At 47.8% G+C, this 19,970-nt stretch overlaps 1 protein-coding gene across 1 annotated transcript in view; it reads left to right on the top strand.

Annotated features, from left to right (window-relative positions):
* The window catches only part of fxn (frataxin), a 31,605-nt gene extending 15,420 nt beyond the window's left edge, over positions 1–16,185 (top strand). Inside the window, exons 3-6 of the mRNA XM_056285111.1 lie at positions 190–281; positions 1,422–1,542; positions 12,564–12,661; positions 13,560–16,185. Coding sequence (XP_056141086.1) covers positions 190–281; positions 1,422–1,542; positions 12,564–12,661; positions 13,560–13,698 — 450 coding nt within the window. The 3' untranslated portion in view covers positions 13,699–16,185. The remainder of the gene's footprint in view (positions 1–189; positions 282–1,421; positions 1,543–12,563; positions 12,662–13,559) is intronic.
* The last annotated feature ends 3,785 nt before the right edge of the window (positions 16,186–19,970 follow it).

Raw genomic sequence — 19,970 nt, 5'->3', positions numbered from 1 at the left:
AAACACACACACACAGACCCACAGAGCCTGCTCACAGTGATAATGGTGAAGGGAGTACTGTTGAAGTAGCGGATCGATAAGCTGCATCAGTTAGAGAAGTAGTACCATTAAAATCTTAACAATACCCATCCTTAGTTGCAAATGTTGTTTAGTATTCAATATGTGTGTGTGTGTGCGTGTGTGTTTCAGTTATATAAGACCAGGATTGGTGCAAGTGGATGGACCAGAAAATTGCATTTTACATTACAGAAACTGGCAGATCAAACTTCTTTGCAAGCGAGGTACTTAATGTTATTTTCAAGTGATTCCATGCCAGATGTTTCAGTATCCCTGTGTCTGCGTGGGTTTCCTCCGGGGGCTCCGGTTTCCTCCCACAGTCCAAAGACATGTAGGTCAGGTGTATTGGCCATGCTAAATTGTCCCTAAGTGTGAATGTGCTGGCCCTGTGATGGCCTGGCGGCTTGTCCAGGGTGTCTCCCTGCCTGCCACTCAGTGACTGCTGGGATAGGCTCCAGCATCCCGTGACCCCGTTTGGGATAAGCGGCTTGGATAACGGATGGATGGGCTTGGATAATAGATGGGTGGATGGGCTTGGATAATGGCTGGATGGGTGGATGTTTCAGTATTTGCCCTAAGACACAGGAAATGCATATTGGTGTCTCGTATGTGTATGCTGACACATCTGGAGGCAGGAAGCTATGTGTAAGTGCCCCAAGATGAATGAGAAATCAAGTCATTGCAAAACCTTTTTTATCTCAAAAAAATTTCCGAAACAAAATAACCTCCAGGGGCATCCAGGTAGCGTGGTGGTCTATTCCGTTGCATACCAACACAGGGATCGCCGGTTTGAATCCCCGTGTTACCTCTGGCTTGGTCAGGCGTCCCTACAGACACAATTGGCCGTGTCTGCGGGTGGGAAGCCCGGTGTGGGTATGTGTCCTGGTCGCTGTACTAACGCCTCCTCTGGTCAGTTGGGGCACCTGTTTGGGGAGGCGGGGTAACTGGGGAGAATAGCGTGATCCTCCCACGTGCTATATCCCCCTGGTGAAACTCCACACCGTCAGATGAAAAGAAGTGGCTGGTGACTCCACATGTATCGGAGGAGGCATGTGGTAGTCTGCAGCCCTCCCTGGATCGGCAGAGGAGGTGGAGCAGTGGCTGGGAGGCTTGGAAGAGTGGGGTAATTGGCCAAGTGCAATTGGGTAGAAAAAGGGGGGGAAAAACCCCCAATTTCACTTGTTAAACACTTTATTTACTTTAGATGTGCGTTAGGTCAGCATGTGTTAGATTTTGGCAGAGGTGTCAGTATGACAGCCTCATCGCTTTCAATGTGACTACTACACAAAAATGAATTTGGGCTGAATCACTGAGCTCCTTGACCAGTTATGTGCCCTGTTTAAGAAGTGTTTCTGTGTCCTCAGTGAGCTGTCAGAGGCATTGTATGACAAACTGGCTGAAGAGACGCTGGATGACCTGGCTGTGTACTTTGAAGACCTGATGGACGAGCCCTTCACGGCAGCAGACTTCGATGTTGTCTTCGCTGTAAGTTACACACTCCATCCAGCGGCCCATTTCCCATCCACCACCTTTCCTGCCATGATCGGCTTTTTTTTTCCTTTGTGCTGTGTGATGTTGGTGTGGTAGAAACCATGTGACACACAGGGACTGCTGATTCACATAAACGGTGTCCAGCGTACACATAGCAGGAGTTGAGAATGTCATGCAGTGCATACGCCACAGTCAGTTTTCACTTGTAGTTTATATGTGCTGTTTCTTTTTTCTTTTTTTTTGCTGACATTTTCCCCCTTTTTCTTACCATTTGCACTTGGCCAATTACCCTGTTTTCCAAGCTGCCCTGGTCTCTGCTGCACCCCCTCTACCGATCCGGGGAGGGCTGCAGACCACCACATGCCTCCTCCCATACATGTGGAGTCGCCAGCTGCTTCTTTTCACCTGACAATGAGGAGTTTTACCAGGGGTGTGTATCACGTGGGAGGATCACACTATTCCCCCCAGTTCCCCCTCCCCACTGAACAGGCGCCCTGACCATCCAGAGGAGGCGCTAGTGCAGCAACCAGAACACATACCCACATCCAGGTTCCCACCCGCAGACACGGCCAATTGTTTCTGTAAGGATGCCTGACAAAGCCGGAGGTAACACGGGGATTCGAAACTGAGATCTCCGTGTTGGTAGGCAACGGAATAGACCGCCACGTTACCCGGATGCCCTATACGTGCTGTTTCAATTCCCTAACTTGTACATTGCAAACTTGGCCCTGTGGTAGTAAGTACAGTTACAGTGGTTATGGTTAGTTGGGTAGTGGTTAAAGGATAATTTTCTTTTTTTTTCAAACCTATGTCTTATTTTCATAGTTTTTGCCATCGTGCATATAGATTATGACCTCATTTTACTCACTGGCTTCATTCTGGAGATTTTGAACAAATGAACCACTGCTGGACTAAGCTTTACAATGGCATCTTACAGGGCCATGGAATATCAGCGTCGGACATGTCTCAACAAATCCATCCATTATCCAAACCGCTTATCCTGCTCTCAAGGTTGTGGGGATGCTGGAGCCTATCCCAGCAGTCATTGGGTGGCAGGCAGGGAGACAGCCTGGACAGGCCGCCAGGCCATCACAGGGCCGACACACATTCACACTTAGGGACAATTTAGTTTGGCTGATTCACCTGACCTGCATGTCTTTGGGAGGAAACTAGAGCACCCAGAAGAAACCCATGCAGACACAGGGAGGCCATGCAGACTCCACACAGAGGATGACCCGAAATGACCCCCAAGGTTGGACCCCACCGTGCTGCCCGTCAACAAATCCAGTGTAACCTATTTATCTAAGCCACATATCTGGAGGTAAAAAATGAAAGTTAAAATTTAATTACTCGATATCCAGTGTTATCAGTAATTCATCACATTGCTGAGCTACTTTCTGGTTCAACATGCAGGAAAGACCAGCCTATACTTAATGTAGGTGGTTGTAACCATCGATGGCAGCATGGTGGCGCAGTGGTTAATGCAGTCGCCTCACAACAAGAAGGTCCTGGGTTCGAGCCCCGGGGTAGTCCAACCTTGGGGGTCGTCCCGGGTTGTCCTCTGTGTGGAGTTTGCATGATCTGCCCATGTCTGCGTGGGTTTCCTCCGGGGGCTCCGGTTTCCTCCCACAGTCCAGAGACATGTAGGTTAGGTCAATCGGCATTACTAAGTTGTGAATGTGTGTGTGTGTGTGTGTGTGTGTGTGTGTGGGCCCTGTGTGATGACCTGGCGGCTTGTCCAGGGTGTCTCCCCGCCTGCCGCCCAATGACTGCTGGGATAGGCTCCAGCATCCACGCAATCCTGAGAGTAGGATAAGCAGTTTGGATAACGGAACAGTGACGTTCGCTAAAGCGCCTGGCCAGCGCAGTTGAGAAGTTATAGATAGCATAATAATATAAGTGATAGTTAATGGGAAATCATGTAACAGCGGCACTAGGGTTTGTTTTTTGTTGTTGTTGTTGTTGTTGATGAAAGAACAGATCATACTCTGTTGCCCGATGAGACGTCTCTGTAAGGCTGAGTCCAACGGTAGTCCTAAGTCCAAAATCTCCAAAATGAGGCCAGTGAGTAAAATACCACAGTTGATATGCACGATGCCAAAAACTACGAAACTAAGATCCAGGTTATAAAAAAAGAAATAATCCTTTAAGCTTAGGTAGTGGTTAATGTGGCTGCCATACATCAGCTGGGCTATCTTCATCTCATCACATGGTTTCCAGAAGTGTCTGTAGCAGGTGTGGACAACTATGACTTTGTAAGCTACAAGTAGATCACCAGGGGCCTCTGAATTGATTTGAAAGATATCCATACAGAGATATCCACTCATATTGTTAGTCATCCAGTCACATTCAGGCTCGCTGGTTCAATCCAAACACATCCCTGTCCTGTGTGGCTCTTTGGCTTGCCTTCAACTTTCATGGGATTTCCTTTATTGTCTGCCCTTCTGGAGCATATTCTCTTCTTTCTGCTTCCGGTGTGGGAAGATGGCGACGTGAATTCACATTTGCAGCGGCCTCACCCAGTACCATCCATGCAGTGTCTTTGTCCACGTCTGCATTTAAGTTTTGTCTTGGTTTGATGGCTGAGAGAGCTGGCGCGGTATCGGCTGGGAGAGCTTGGTCTGCTGCGTCCTGTAGGCCCAGAGACCATGGCCCTGCCTGGAGCTGCGCCCGAAGAGGAAACACCGAGGGTGGTCTGACAGGATGCGGAAGCGGGGCAGGCTAAGCTAGTTAACTGCTAGCCTATGCAGCCCGGCAGTTCCAATAACACCGAGGGCGGTCTGGCGGCGGCCTTGCCTAGCCTTGACTGTGTTTTTAGTGTCGTCGCGTGGAGTGCGTGGAGGTGTGTCAAAGGTGTCTGGCTGGGAGAGTTGGCGCTGGATCGGCTGGGAGAGTCTGGTCTGCTGTGTCCTGTGGGACCACAGCCCTGACTGGCACTGCGCCCGAAGAGGAAACACCGAGGGCGGTCTGACAGGCGGGGCAAGCTAAGCTAACTGCTAGCCCATGCAGACCGGCAGTTCCGACAGTCATCCTGGCTGGCGTTCGTTCTCCTGGACAGGGATTTTTTTTAATTTTTTTTTTTAGTTTGGATATATGTGTTAGTTATTTTGTGTGTTCTTGAAGTTCTTGTAGTTTTTGGATATGTATTTTTGTCTTTGTGTTGCACTGAAACGACAAATAACGTTCCTGATTCCTGATTCTTTTGCTTATTTTGAAATAATATGATGATTAGCAGTGGTATTATCGTCAGTCAGGTGTAACACCTGTTTAAATCCACAACTGATGAGCCAAGATGTAAAACAAGATAGACATCACAGAATGAAGACACACCAAGATACAGAAGACCTACCATTTCCACACAGCATGAAAAACATTGTTTTTGTCATGTCAAATGGAAAATGCATCTCTTTTCCATAACTACTGCACAGCGATTGCAAAGATGGAGGACATGGAGCACCAAGTCATTCGGCAATACCGCTCCAGCCAACACTGAACTGAGGAACAAGGTGAAAGAATTGAGGTCCTTGCTGGCTGCAGAGCAGTCAGTTTTCAAACAGTAAATTTGTGAAAAGCAAGGCAGTGACTTCTGCCTCTTATCATGTGAGCCACGTTCTCTCCAGATACAGAGAGTCAAATACAGAGAATCAAATACAGAGAATCAGATACAGAGAATCAGATACAGAGAATCAAATACAGAGAATCAGATACAGAGAATCAAATACAGAGAGTCATTGCAGGATCATGAGATACTCAAGAATGCTTTTCTTAACACTAGAACGACCAACGGTCATTATGACGGTTTTGGATTTTCAAAGTTAAATAACTTTGTGAGGGGAAAAAAACAGACCTGCCGTTCCTTGAATACTCCTAAAATTGCATATACTTGCATTAAAATGAGTTTTAGATCAATTGCACAAAAAAAGTGATGATAAGATCTACCTAAAACGACCATGACCAGTCAACATGACCATCTTGTAATTTGTGCGTGATCGTATGCGTCATGACGCTATTTATGACGTGTGTTGGTCGCATCATTTCCTTCATGAAGTTTGTTGCTCTGTCCTAGAAACACACTAGCAATCTCCAGTACAGAGAAATACTCTAAATTTGATTTTTGATTATTTCCAACATGTCTGGTTACAGACGCGCCATGACTACCACCAAGGCATTGCAGTATTTGCAGGCATAGGACAACGGCCATTTTAAATTGTTTGAAAAATAGTATTAAAGTTGTTAAAATTTTAATTTTGGTGTCAGTAGGTTTCATAACAGACATACTAACATATGTAATGCATTAATATCTCAACTGGGTATTTATCTTGACAGAATATAGAGTTTAAAAACTACAGCGGTCAAAATGACCGCCCACGGTCATTCTAATAGTTTTTAAGTTCCGGCCGTTGTTTGGAACTGTTTTAATATTTGTTTTCACTTCTTTTTTTACATTTCACGTTTGATAGGTCTTGCTATGTTTGTTAGATTAGCAATATGTGTTTTCCATTTTGTTTTTCAGGTAGTATTTTTACTTTTTCAATTTTGCTATTCAAGTTCGACCATGTCTCTCTGAAGTTTGAACTGTTTAAAAATAGTATTATAGTTTTTAAAATGTTAATTTTGGTGTTTCATAAAAGACATACTAACATATGTAATGCATTCATATCTCAATTGGGTATTTATCTTGACAGAATATAGAGTTTAAAAACCGACGGCCATTTTGACCGCCCATGGTCGTTCTTGGAAGGCCTGAAACCCCGGTCGTTCTAGTGTTAAAGCCACAGCCAGTTTGTTAGATGATTTTAATAACAAGACTGAAGTTATTGATGCTGACATCCTTCAGCTGTGGAAATAAGAGGATCGTGGAAGCTGAAGCACAAAGGGAAGTATCACAGCATCAGAAAGTGTGCCTACCAAATGGCGTTGTTTGTTTCTTTGTCTGCATTTGCTCACTTTACAGCTATCAAGTCACAGTACCAGTACACACCAGAAGACTGGTGTGTGGCCTTTTGGAGATTTGCTACCAGCAACAGTCAGTCTGACTTGATGGACCGCCAGCTAGTTCCCAGTGCCGTCTGTCACACTCACTGACTGCATACAGTGCATCCGCAAAGTATTCACACCCCTTCACTTTCCCCACATTTTGTTATGTTACAGCTTTATTCCAAAATGGATTAAATTCCTTTTTTTACTCATCAGTCTACATACAATACCCCATAATGACAAAGCGAAAAAGGTTTTGTAGAAATTTTTGCAAATTTATTAAAAATAAAAAACTGAAATATTGCATGTATATAAGTATTCACACCCTTTACTCAGTACTTGGTTGAGGCACCCTTGGCAGCGATTACAGCTTCAAGTCTTCTTGGGTATGAAGCTACAGGCTTGGCACACCTATATTTGGGGTATTTCTCCCATTCTTCTCTGCAGATTCTCTCGAGCTCTGTAAGGTTAGATGGGGAGCGTCGCTGCACAGCTATTTTCAGGTCTTTCCAGAGATGTTCTTGGGTTCAAGTCTGGGCTCTGGCTGGGCCACTCAAGGACATTCACAGACTTGTCCCGAAGCCACTCCTTCGTTGTCTTGGCTGTGTGCTTAAGGTCGTTGTCGTGTTGAAAGGTAAACCTTCGCCCCAGTCTGAGGTCCTGAGCGCTCTGGAGCAGGTTTTCATCAAGGATCTCTCTGTACTTTGCTCCATTCATCTTTCTCTCGATCCTGACTCGTCTCCCAGTTCCTGCCGCTGAAAAACATCCCCACAGCATGATGCTGCCACCACCATACTTCACTGTAGGGATGGTCTTAGCAAGGTGATGAGAGGTGCTTGGTTTCCTCCAGACGTGACATTTGGCATTCAGGCCAAAGAGTTCAATCTTGGTTTCATCAGACCAGATAATCTTGTTTCTCATGGTCTGAGAGTCCTTTAGGTGCTTTCTGGCAAACTCCAAGCGGGCTATCATGTGCCTTTTACTGAGCAGAGGCTTCCGTCTGGCCGCTCTACCATAAAGGCCTGATTGGTGGAGTGCTGCAGAGATGGTTGGCCTTCTGGAAGGTTCTCCCATCTCTCCACAGAGGAATGCTTGAGCTCTGTCGGAGTGACCATCAGGTTCTTGATCACCTCCCTGACCAAGGCCCTTCTCCCCCGATTGCTCAGTTTGGCTGGGCAGCCAGCTCTAGGAAGAGTCCTGGTGGATCCAAACTTCTTCCATTTACGAATGATGGAGACCACTGTGCTCTTCGGGACCTTCAAAGCTGTAGACATTTTTTTGTACCCTTCCTCAAATCTGTGCCTCGATACAATCCTGTCTCGGAGGTCCACAGACAATTCCTTTGACTTCATGGCTTGGTTTCTGCTCTGGCATGCACTGTCAACAGTGGGACCTTATATAGACAGGTGTGTGCCTTTCCCAATCATGTCCAATCAGTTGAATTTACTACAGGTTGACTCCAATCAAGATGTAGAAACATCTGAAGGATGATCAATGGAAACAGGATGAACCTTAGCTCAATTTTGAGTGTCATAGCAAAGGGTGTGAATACTTATGTACGTGCAATATTTCAGTTTTTTATTTTAATAAATTTGCAAAAATCTCTACAAAACCTTTTTCACTTTGTCATTATGGGGTATTGTGTGTAGATTGATGAGAAAAACAAGGAATTTAATCCATTTTGGAATAAGGCTGTAACATAACAAAATGTGGGGAAAGTGAAGGGGTGTGAATACTTTCCAGATGCACTGTATATAAGTGACATCATTCACTTTCATAATGCCGTGTTGAGACCAAAATATCGCCATTTTGGTCAGCGCCATGTTGCTCACACTTGTGTAGTAGGTGAAAATTGGGACCAGAGTCCATGTAGTAGAGACTGGATTGTGGAGCACCACATCCACCCATTAATTCTTTGGATGCCTGTCTTGTGTCAGGGGTGGTGCTCAGTGACTGACCTGCCTGCTGCGAATAGAACTGTCTACTCGTCCCCGGGCCCAACATGCCCATTTGAATATCATCCAAAAACCTATCTATGGGGGCACCCCGGTGGCTCACCTGGTAGAGCGTGTACCACAGAAGGCTAAGTCCTGACAGCAGCGGCCTGGGCACAAATCCGGCTCGGGCCCTTTGCTGCATGTCATCCCCTTTCTAGCCCGCCTTTCCTCTCTATCTCAATTATCACTATCTAATAAAGGCGGAAAATGCCAAAAAAAAAATTGTTTTTTTTCTAACAAAAACGTATCTATAACAGTTATCTGAAGAATAAATGCAGGGAGCAATGTTGACGTGAAGGGAAATAGTTTAAATGTCAAAATGCACCTAAGTGGAAAACTTCATTGGGCAAGTATTTTGATTAGTTTGGTCTGGGGCGGCACAGTTGTTAGCGTCGTTGCATCACAGCAAGAGTGTTCTGGGTTCGAGTCCCGGGGTAGTCCAACCTTGGGGGTCATCCCAGGTTGTCCTCTGTGTGGAGTTTGCATGTTCTCCCCGTGTCTGCGTGGGTTTCCTCCTGGGGCTCCGGTTTCCTCCCACAGCCCCAAGACATGTAGGTCTGGTGAATCGGCCGTACTAAATTGTCCCTAGGTATGAATGTGTGTGTGTGTGGGTGTGTGTGTGCGTGTGTGTGTGGGTGTGGGTGTGGGTGGGGGGCCCTGTGTGATGGCCTGGCATCCTGTCCAGGGTGTCTCCTCGCCTGCCGCCCAATGACTGCTGGGATAGGCTGCAGCATCCCCACCACCCTGAGAGCAGGGTAAACGGTTTGAATGATGGATGGATGGATAGTTTAGTTTGTGGTCCATTCACTTGCATAGGTATGGGCTGGGTCAAACGTTGTACTGATATTTGCCGCTAGAGGGCAGCACAGCTGTTTCACTTTCCTACCCCCATTACTCCCTTGGTCATACCACGGTAGAGACACCACAGAAGATGACATTAGACAGTTTTGTGGTGCTGCAGTAGATCCGACATGAACAGGGTTTTTCACATGAGAAAAGATACTCCAAAACATGTCTGAATAATGTCTTCTCCTTTCTCATCTGCTGTGTGTGTGAATGGTGTGATGTGAGTCGCCCCCATGTGCATGTGTGGTCTGTCCTCCTGTCAGGTCTACATGGGGATGCTGGTCACGTGTCTTGGGTCCTGGGCTGTTCTGGTGGCATCTGGACACTGCTTGACATTCTCCTCATCATATTCTTCATATATCTTACAAGTCCATTATAATTCTGTTATCCTCTTTCAGTGTTGTGTTGTGTAAATTGTGTAAACACAACATCCATTACATGTTGTCCATGTTGGGAGAGATCCTCCTCTGATGCTCTCCCTGAGGTTTCTTCCTGTTTTGCTCTGTTAAAGGTTTATTTAGGTAGTTGTTCCTTATCCAATGCGAGGGTTTAAGGGCAGGATTTTGTGTTGCTGTAAAGCCCCCTGAGGCACATTTGTAATGTGTGATATTGGGCTACACTAATAAAATTGACTTGTCTCTTTTCTTGCACATGTGAATGATGTGACGTAAGTTGTGATGTGAGTCCCATCACATGTGATGTGAGTCAATCACATATGACGTGAGTCCATCATGTGACGTGAGTCCCATCACATGTGATTTGAGTCCATCATGTGACGTGAGTCCCATCACATGATGTGAGTCCCATCACATGTGATGTGAGTCCATCACATATGACGTGAGTCCATCACATGTGATATGAGTCCATCACGTGTGACGTGAGTCCCATCACGTGATGTGAGTCCCATCACATATGACGTGAGTCCATCACATGTGATTTGGGTGCCATCACATATGACGTGAGTCCCATCACATGTGACGTGAGTCCCATCACATATGACGTGAGTCCATCACATGTGACGTGAGTCCAAAGGCTGGGAAAACTGTTGATATATAAATCAAAAAAGGCATAAATATTTGTGTTGTCTGAACAGAGTGTAGTTCTGTTCTTCCCTACAGCCTCTGTTCATCTTGTGTTGTGTCAATTCTTTCCTTCTCGTGTCTTTTTACCACTGTGAGCGTACTTTAAAAAGAAAACAATAAAAGTAGAGTTTAAAAAAGGAAGGCGTTTTTACATCCTTTTTGTCTCAGTGATGGGAGGTGATTATCGGCTGCACGCAGTTGTTGGAAGACCTGGTCTAGTGTCCTGTCTGACAGGATTCGTTGCTTTCTGAGCGATCTCATGCCGGGATTTTTGTCATCCGTGAAAATGTTTCCAGCGTCGGGCCCAGTTATGAGCGTCAAGAACAACAAATCTGATGTGGCGTCCGGGACACCCCACGACACCATGGCGAAAAGTCCAGTGTGTCAGGATTTTTTGTGTGTTCCTGCCTGGTCTGACAACTCCTACGACTCGTTGCTTGGCGTTGGCCAGTAGAACGACGGAGTGCTCTGTGGTGCACGTATGGGAACATGGCGGAGAGAACGCCATGCTGCTGTTGCTGCTGTCAGGTAGAACGGTGAAACCCAGAAAAAGTTCGTTGAGCCGTGACAACAGCACCCCCTACAGGCCTTTGCCTTTTTGACGTTTCCTCGAGGGAGAACCATGACAGTGTCAAAAAAAGGAAAGATGGGCTAAATGTTGGTGAGAAATAGCGGCGGCATGTCATCAACCCAGTGAGTAGCTGGTTAAGCTATGCTAGGCTAGCGTTCCCCAGTAGCACTAGCTGCAACAGTGTCCACAATTCTTTTTCTTTTTTGGGGGGTATTTTTTTCGCCCCAATTGTATCTGGGCAAGTACCCCACTCTTCCGAGCCATCCCGGTCGCCGCTCCACCCCCTCTCCAATCTGGGGAGGGCTGCAGACTACAATGTGCCTTCTCCGATACATGTGGAGTCGCCAGCCGCTTCTTTTCACCTGACAGTGAGGAGTTTCACCAGGGGTTCTTCTTTAGCCATGGTTAACAATTTCTTGACCCTCTACCCCGACGACCTATGAATTCGTGCAAGATCTTGACGTAGTGTCCATCGTGAAAGACAAAAACGTAATGTAGTCTGACTCCACTATAAGACAGCATCAGAAGGGTGAGTTTTTGTGTGTGGGCATGTCGTTGGGTTTGTGTAGTGGGCCCTCACTGAGTATATTTACTACTGAGCACACCAGTACCTTGGTTTTCAGGACTATTCACTTTCAGTCAGTAATTTGATTAAAGCTTTCATTCATTCATTCATTCATTCATTCATTCATTCATTCATTCATCTTCAGCTGCTTCTTCGGGGTCGGGTCACGGTGGCAGCAAGCTAATAGGGCCTCCAGACACCCCTCCCCAGCACGGGGGGGGGGGGGGGGGGGGGGGGGGAGGGGGGGGGGGGGGGGGGGGGGGGGGGGGGGGGGGGGGGGGGGGGGGTGGGGGGGGGGGGGGGGGGGGGGGGGGGGGGGGGGGGGGGGGGGGGGGGGGGGGGGGGGGGGGGGGGGGGGGGTGGGGGGGGGGGGGGGGGGGGGGGGGGGGGGGTGGGGGGGGGGCGGGGGGGGGGGGGGGGGGGGGGGGGGGGGGGGGGGGGGGGAGGGGGGGGGGGGGGGGGGGGGTGGGGGGGGGGGGGGGGGGGGGGGGGGGGGGGGGGGGGGGGGGTGGGGGGGGGGGGGGGGGGGGGGGGGGGGGGGGGGGGGGGGGGGGGGTGGGGGGGGTGGGGGGGGGGGGGGGGGGGGGGGGGGGGGGGGGGGGGGGGGGGGGGGGGGGTGGGGGGGGGGGGGGGGGGGGGGGGGGGGGGGGTGGGGGGGGGGGGGGGGGGGGGGGGGGGGGGGGGGGGGGGGGGGGGGGGGGGTGGGGGGGGGGGGGGGGGGGGGGGGGTGGGGGGGGGGGGGGGGGGGGGGGTGGGGGGGGGGGGGGGGGGGGGGGGGGGGGGTGGGGGGGGGGGGGGGGGGGGGGGGGGGGGGGGGGGGGGGGGGGGGTGGGGGGGGGGGGGGGGGGGGTGGGGCCCAGAGGGATTAACATCCAACATGCAAATACCTCAACACAACATGCAAAAAACTTAATTGTTCCTTTGCTTTTTCACCTCAGTTTATGGTACTGTCCCTGTGTTTGTATCGATCTCTCTAGAGTGGTGTGTTGACAGTGAAGATCGGAGGGGACCATGGGACTTACGTCATCAACAAACAGACACCTAACAAACAACTGTGGCTGTCTTCCCCCACCAGGTAGACATGGAAAGTTAACCTCACAACACAAATGGGCCATCGTTAAGCATTAATGAACACAAGCTGTTATGTTGTTGTATTGTTCTGGTAACATTAATCCTTAGCGTATTTCAGTTAAATGTTAACTCGACAAGTTGTCATGATACTAACAGCCTATACGTATATGTGTTGTGGGGCCTCAAGTCAAATTAAATGGGGTTTCTCAAGTAGCTGAAGTAATTCTGTATAATTTCATGATAAAATCAGGTATTTCTCTTCATAAGGTATGTCTTCATAACCTGAAAATCATTCACTTGATAACTATTCGCCCCCTTTGTCTTACCAACTCAAATTGGAACAGAGGGGGCGTCCGGGTAGCGTAGCGGTCTATTCCATTGCCTACCAACACAGGGATCCCGGTTCGAATCCCTGTGTTACTTCCGGCTTGGTCGGGCATCCTTACAGACACAATTGACTGTCTGTGGGTGGGAAGCCGGATGTAGGTATGTGTCCTGGTTGCTGCACTAGTGCCTCCTCTGGTCAGTCGGGGTCTCTGTTCAGGGGGGAAGGGGAACTGGAGGGAATAGTGTAATCCTCCCACGCACTACGTCCCCCTGGTGAAACTCCTCACTTTCAGGTGAAAATAAGTGGCTGGCGACTCCACATGTATCAGAGGAGGCATGTGGTAGTCTGCAGCCCTCCCCGGATCGGCAGAGGGGGTGGAGCAGCGACCGGGACGGCTCAGAGAGTGGAGTGATTGGCCAAGTACAATTGGGGAGAAAAAGGGGGGAAAAGAAAAAGATCCATCCATTCATCCAGTTATCCAAGCTGCTTATCCCAGTTGGGGTTGCGGGAAGTTGTGTAGTTGGTGTTACAGAATTCCTTGACCGTCCTCCTCTGCCTATCCCATCATTTGCAGCGGGCCGAAGCGCTATGACTGGACAGGGGAACGCTGGATCTATGCACACGATGGCGTCAGTCTCCACCAAATTCTTTCTAGAGAGTTCTCCATCATCTTCAACATGGACTTGGATCTGTCCGACCTTTCTCATTCCTGACACTTCTGTGCTACCCCCCTCATCCTCACTCCAAAACATCACGTTTTTTTCCTCCAGTATCAGCCAAGTATTCCAGTAAATCGTCTTTTTTCAGTGAACTAAACTTGTAGAAACTGACACTGCATGACAACCATTTTACATGACAGAGGTTTGTGTTGTGAGTTATGGAGGACCGTTGGTGACGGTAGTAAAATCCAGTCCCTAAGTGGTGAACGCTGTGTTATTAGTCGATGAGTTCAGAATGATCATGTTAACATAAATTGTGATCATGAAAGTGAAATCATAAGTGGCCACCTTATAAAAGAACATCACTCACATTTCTTGGGTCTGTTTGGTTAATTCTCTTTTTCATTTACATCTTTGGCTAAGAAATATTGCAAAAATCAGGAATGTTTTTTCTTTTAAGGATATCGAAATATTAATTCACGCTTCATTTCTGTTTGGTCTAGATTACTGTAACTCCCTCTACTCTGGCCTAACCATCTAGCCATAGCTCCCATATGACCCCTATTCTGGCATCCCTCCATTGGCTCCCTGTAAAATTCAGAATAACTTATAAAATCTTATGCATTAAAGGATTTGCTGAATCTGGACTGTTTTAAGCGGCTTCTAAAAACCCATCTTAACAGGCAAGCCTTTTTATAGATCCCCATCCCTGCCTTCTCTTTTGGTTGGTTTTTAGCTTGTCTGTTACTCCCCATGCCATGTCTTTATATTCATTCAGTTTATTTGATGTATTTGTTTGTATTTTCTGTGTTTAGTGTAAAGCACTTTGTAACTGTTTATTTTTAAAAGTGCTATACAAATAAAATTTTACTTACTTACATTTTATATTTGAGACTTCTGTGTACATGAGGACACATGCTCCCCTTCAGGGTTGTGGGGAAGACCATTACAGTGGCACCTTACAGACACCAAGGGGAGCCAGACATTACGAGGGTGCAAATATACTGCTAGTGCAAAACATGATAACCACACCTGCCACGCCTGGCAAATTTAAAGATCGATGATGCACAAATGGAAGCATTAACGATCCACATGTAGAAAAGCCGTCATTCCCACCTTGAAAGTTTGGGATTGAAGATGCTGCAGAAGCTCTGCTCAGCTGAAGTTGATGGTTTTATTGTGGGGTATAATGTGAGGTTGATAGTTGTGGGGTATAAAGCACTGCAATGGTTAAAAGGGTTGCACTGTTGGAAGTGCAACTTCAATAACGTCTTTGCACACTCAATGTGTGGCTGCCCCTGGTCTCTCTAAGGTGCCCATGTACAGTTCCCTCCAAGAGCTTCTTCCACAGCATTGATGGAAGTTGTCAAACATCCTCATTTACATACAGTCATCAAATTGATCATGTAAATAGCAAATGCTGGATGCCTAATGGGACATATATATAATTTCAATGAGGTATTTACAATTTTACATTCTTTTTTCAATCTATTGCCGCATTATAATTTCTAGTGCAGCAACTATTAGCTAGAGGAAGGACCGCCGGGCCTACTTACCGCGCGTTCTCCATACACGCGCACACGGACAGAAAAACCAGTTTTTGCGCAGCCCCAAAGTCCATGGAAGGAGTAATATGGGGGGGGGGGTGTTAATGAGCAGCACTCACGCTAACAAATCTACCTAATAACCGTTTGCCTGTCAGTCTGGATGGGCAGCCTCCTAGGTGGACCTTCGCAAGAAAGCGACCAGGTCTGACATGAGATGACAGACCAGGCTGGCATAACGTCAGAGCCTTATTAAAAGACTTGAGATGTGTCCAACCGTCACGGGTTTCATGGTGTGAATGGCTGCTCTGCCGATTGACTTTCATTCCTAAAACAACGGGGAGAAAACATAGCTCAGCCATGCCAAATGGTTCGTTGTAGCTACTGAGACGATTTCCAGCTGTGACTAATTAATCCTACTCTTGAAACTGTATTTTTATAGCGGAGTTTTAACACTGGATATTATGGCTATGCCGCGTGGCGGCGAGGTGAATAAAAGCAAATTGTTTTTGGTTCGTCCAGTGTTCCTACATAAGATGGACTTGTTTACTTCCAGACCGATCCGACTCAACCGTAATGTGATTCGCGCATGCGCAGGGGCGACTCAGATCGGGCGGCGACGGAGAGCAGCGTTGGTCGAGTGAGGTAGAGTGAATGGCGAGAGGGAGCGGCGATAGTGAGAACAACTGTTTCGAAGATTTGAAATCGTCGAAATCGTGACAGGTTCTTCATCATACAGTCATAACTACCAAACAAAAAAACAAAAAACCTTGGGCTAATAGATCCAGTCGTTTGTGAGATTAGCCACGGACACATGCACGCATGTGCGCGCGCGACCAAACAATCCACAACTGTAGTCCACTGACTTCCGGTTTCTACTGCAGCGGTCATACCAGTTTCCTGTTGACGTGTGCTATTGACAATGGCACATTTTTCGCGATGCCTGCAAGATTTACCATGGATAAATGTCAACGACGAGCACAGAATTGTCGACAAATCGTCAATAGCACACGCCAACAAACAGGAAACTGGTATGACCGCTGCAGTAGAAACCGGAAGTCAGTGGACTACGCTTAGAGGAGAATAGTCATTTCGTGATTACATTTTCATTTGGTCTTCCAAATTTACATGATAATGAGACTTAATTATATGAGAAGAAATAAAATCCAATTTCTGGAATTCAGACAATGGCTCAATCCATCGGTCACTTGCCTCTGCGCCCACGTTTGCCCAAGTGCTGTTTAAGGGCTCAATCCTGCCAGATTTTCCTTTCCTGTCTCACCAGCTGTCTTTCACCATACTCAAATAAATGAAAAATGTATTGTGACTGGAATTCCCACATCTCCCCTCTAATAAAACCATGGCCCATTTTTGCCTCTTATCAGTCACAAGTCATTCGGGACCAAATCCCTTATTCTGGACTCATCACACAACATGGCCTCATGATGAAGAAATAACCTGTTGAGATATGACACCAGTGTATTTGTATGACTATGTGTTACTGTGTACTATTATTTTGTTTACGACTTTGTCCACAAGTGGGCGGTGTTGCGCTTGCATGCGCGGATTGATTACGTCACTGAGACGCTGTTCATTTTCTTCTTCTCCCAAAACTACCGAATAAACGGAGGCTGCATTTTTCCCTCCAGCAGAAGTTCGGTAGTCAGTACGATTCTTTATAACGGTTTAATAATCCACTTCATCTGCGCAGAGATAGACATAAAAAATTAGTTTAGTCTTCTAACAGGTTATGGGCCCAGATAACGTTGGATTATTTAGTAGTTTGATAAAAGAAGTACACGAAGTGTGATAACCTCGGATGGCGGGATGCGCGCAGGTTAGCACGGAGTAGCAAGTTAGCAAGTGTGAAGCTAGTTAGCATCGAGAGAAGCTATCGGAAGCTAACGGAACGCTAAGCTAAGCTAACGCTACCTAGGGAGATGGAGCGAAAGAAGAGCAGGTGGCCCATATTCAACGGACAGGCCGATGAGTATGAACTGTGGGAAGAGCGAATGCTCTGTTGCATGCATGGTGTGGGGCTGAAAACCACCATTCTTACCGAGCCCGCGGGACCTTTGACAGCGGAAGAGCAGGCCCTAGACGAGGAGCGGAACGCGGACGCCTACTGCGCATTGGCGCCTTTATTGGACAACACAAGCTTGGGACTGATCTTCAGAGAAACGAAGAACAACGGTAGAGAGAGTCTACGGGTGTTGCGGGAACATTACATTGGTAAGGGCAGACCCCGGATTGTCATTCTGTATGTAACATTGACTGGGCTAAAGAAAGCTGATAATGAGACGATCACCGAATACATTATCCGAGCTGAACAAATCATTACGGCTCTCAAAGGGGCGGGAGAAGCACCGAGTGAGGGACTAATGATGGCCATGGTGATGAGGGGGTTACCTGAGAGATATAAGCCATTCACTCTAATGGTGACACATGGCGACAGTGAGTTGACATTGGGACAATTTAAGGCCAAATTGAGAAACTTTGAGGCGGCAGAAGATGTAGCTAATGCTACAGCATCGGACGAGACGTGCGAGAGGGTGATGAAGGCCCACGCAGCGCCTAAGAAAAAGCCAGTGAAACGCTGTGAGGGAGAAGATGATCAAACGGTGTGCTGGCGATGCGGTGACAAAGGCCATCGGAAATCGGACTGTTCACGCAGCGTGTGGTGCAGCTTCTGCCGGATCAAGGGTCACACGGACAAAGTGTGCAAGAAGAAGGACCGCGCTGATGGAGCCAGATGTGCACGCGAGCAAGGTGGCGGCGGCGGCGGTGGTCACGGAGCAGGTCGAGGTCAGGGACCGGAGAATTCTGCGGAAGAAGAGAACTACATCTTCAGAGTGCAGGCTGGAGAGACCAGCTCAGCAGGACCAGGACGACGGCGACAGTTCAAACCAGGAATGATTGTGGACTGTGGGGCTTCTTCCCACATAGTCAATGATAAGAAGAAGTTCAAGAGCTTTGACAGCTCGTTCGAGCCAGAGAAACACTGCATGGAGCTGGCGGATGGTAAGCGCACCTTTGGTGTGGTGCAGGGCAGGGGAGATGCTACGGTATGTCTGCTCGACAGTGAGGGGCGACGGTGTAGAGTGACACTGTGGAACGCACTATATATTCCATCGTACCCCCAAGAGCTCTTCTCTGTGAAGTCTGCGACAGCACACGGAGCCAGTGTGTTCTTCGAAGAGGGCAGAGATGCCCTGATATCACCGGATGGTACCAGGTTTGACATTTTTGTACAGGGGAAAATGTACTATTTGCAAACTGAATGTGTTGTTGAAAAGTGCCATGTGAGCCATGATATTGAAACTTGGCATGAGATAATGGGCCACTGCAACTATGACGATATCATAAAGCTACGGGATATCACTGATGGTATGCATATAAAGGGTAAAGTGTGTAAACCTGACAAAGAGTGTGCAGTATGCATAGAAGGGAAGTTTACCCAAAACAGGAACAGGAAATCTACAGACAAAGCCAAGACACCACTGGAGTTGGTAAACACGGATTTAGCCGGTCCTGTGGCAAACGAGTCCATTAATGGTTTCAGGTACATGCAATCATTTACAGATGTGTGCACAGGGGCAGTGTGTGTTTATTTCTTAAAAGCAAAGAGTGACACAGTGCAAGCGACCGAGAAATTTCTGGCAGATGTAGCTCCCTATGGGACAGTGAAATGCATAAGGTCAGATAATGGAACTGAGTTTACAGCCAAGGAGTTTCAAACCCTGTTGAGACAGAACAAAATGAGACATGAGACGTCCTGCCCATACTCTCCCCATCAAAATGGCATTGCAGAGAGAGAAGGACGCACACTATTCGAGATGGCAAGGTGTATGCTAATAGATAGTGGTCTACCAAAGAGCCTCTGGCATTATGCTGTACAGGAGGCAGCCCACACCAGAAACAGATGCTTCAACAAGCACACAGGCACTACGCCATATACGGCAATGACAGGAAAAAAGTGCAACATGGCTAGAATGCAAAAGTTCGGGACAGAATGCTATGCTTACCAGCAGGACAAGGGAAAGTTAGATACTAGATGTGAGAGGGGGCGTTTTGTAGGACACGACAAGAACAGCCCGGCCTACCTAGTCTACTACCCTGACCAAGAGAAAGTACAGAAACACAGACTAGTTAAGTTTATACACAAGGCAACTAGTGAAAATGAGACTCAAACACCAGGTCTGCACCCAGAAGACTGGGTAAGAGAGAGAAAGTCTGTTGAGACAGCTGCAACTCAGCCTAGAGTACAGAAAAATGTACAGACTGACGGTACACAGTCAACACCCGAGGATGATGATGAGGAGCACCCAAGGGTGATGTCACAAGCCTCAGCCAGTGGGAGGTACCCCCAAAGGGAACACAACCCTCCGAGATACCTGATTGACTATAGTCAGGGCGACAGTGATGACAGCTCACTCATTACTATAGATTATGCATACAGGGCAGTGTGCGGTGTCCCTCTGACCTTTAAAGAGGCCATGGAATCGCCAGAATCAGAAAAGTGGTCCAGGGCAATGGACGAGGAAATGGAGTCTCTAAGAGACAACAAAACATTCACCCTTACGAAATTGCCAGAGGGCAAGAAAACAGTGGGAGGAAGGTGGGTGTATTCGATAAAGACAGATATAGACGGACACGACAAGTACAAGGCTAGATTTGTAGCAAAGGGATATAGCCAGAGAGCTGGGGTGGATTATGGAGAGACATTTTCGCCGACAGCCAACCTAACAAGTGTTCGAGTGCTTCTACAGAAGGCGGCTCAGT

Source organism: Lampris incognitus, chromosome 1 (assembly GCF_029633865.1).
Source record: "Lampris incognitus isolate fLamInc1 chromosome 1, fLamInc1.hap2, whole genome shotgun sequence".
NCBI classification, from domain to species: Eukaryota; Metazoa; Chordata; class Actinopteri; order Lampriformes; family Lampridae; genus Lampris; species Lampris incognitus.
The sequence above is the reverse complement of the archived record's forward strand: the minus strand, read 5'-3'. Positions and strand labels throughout refer to the sequence as shown.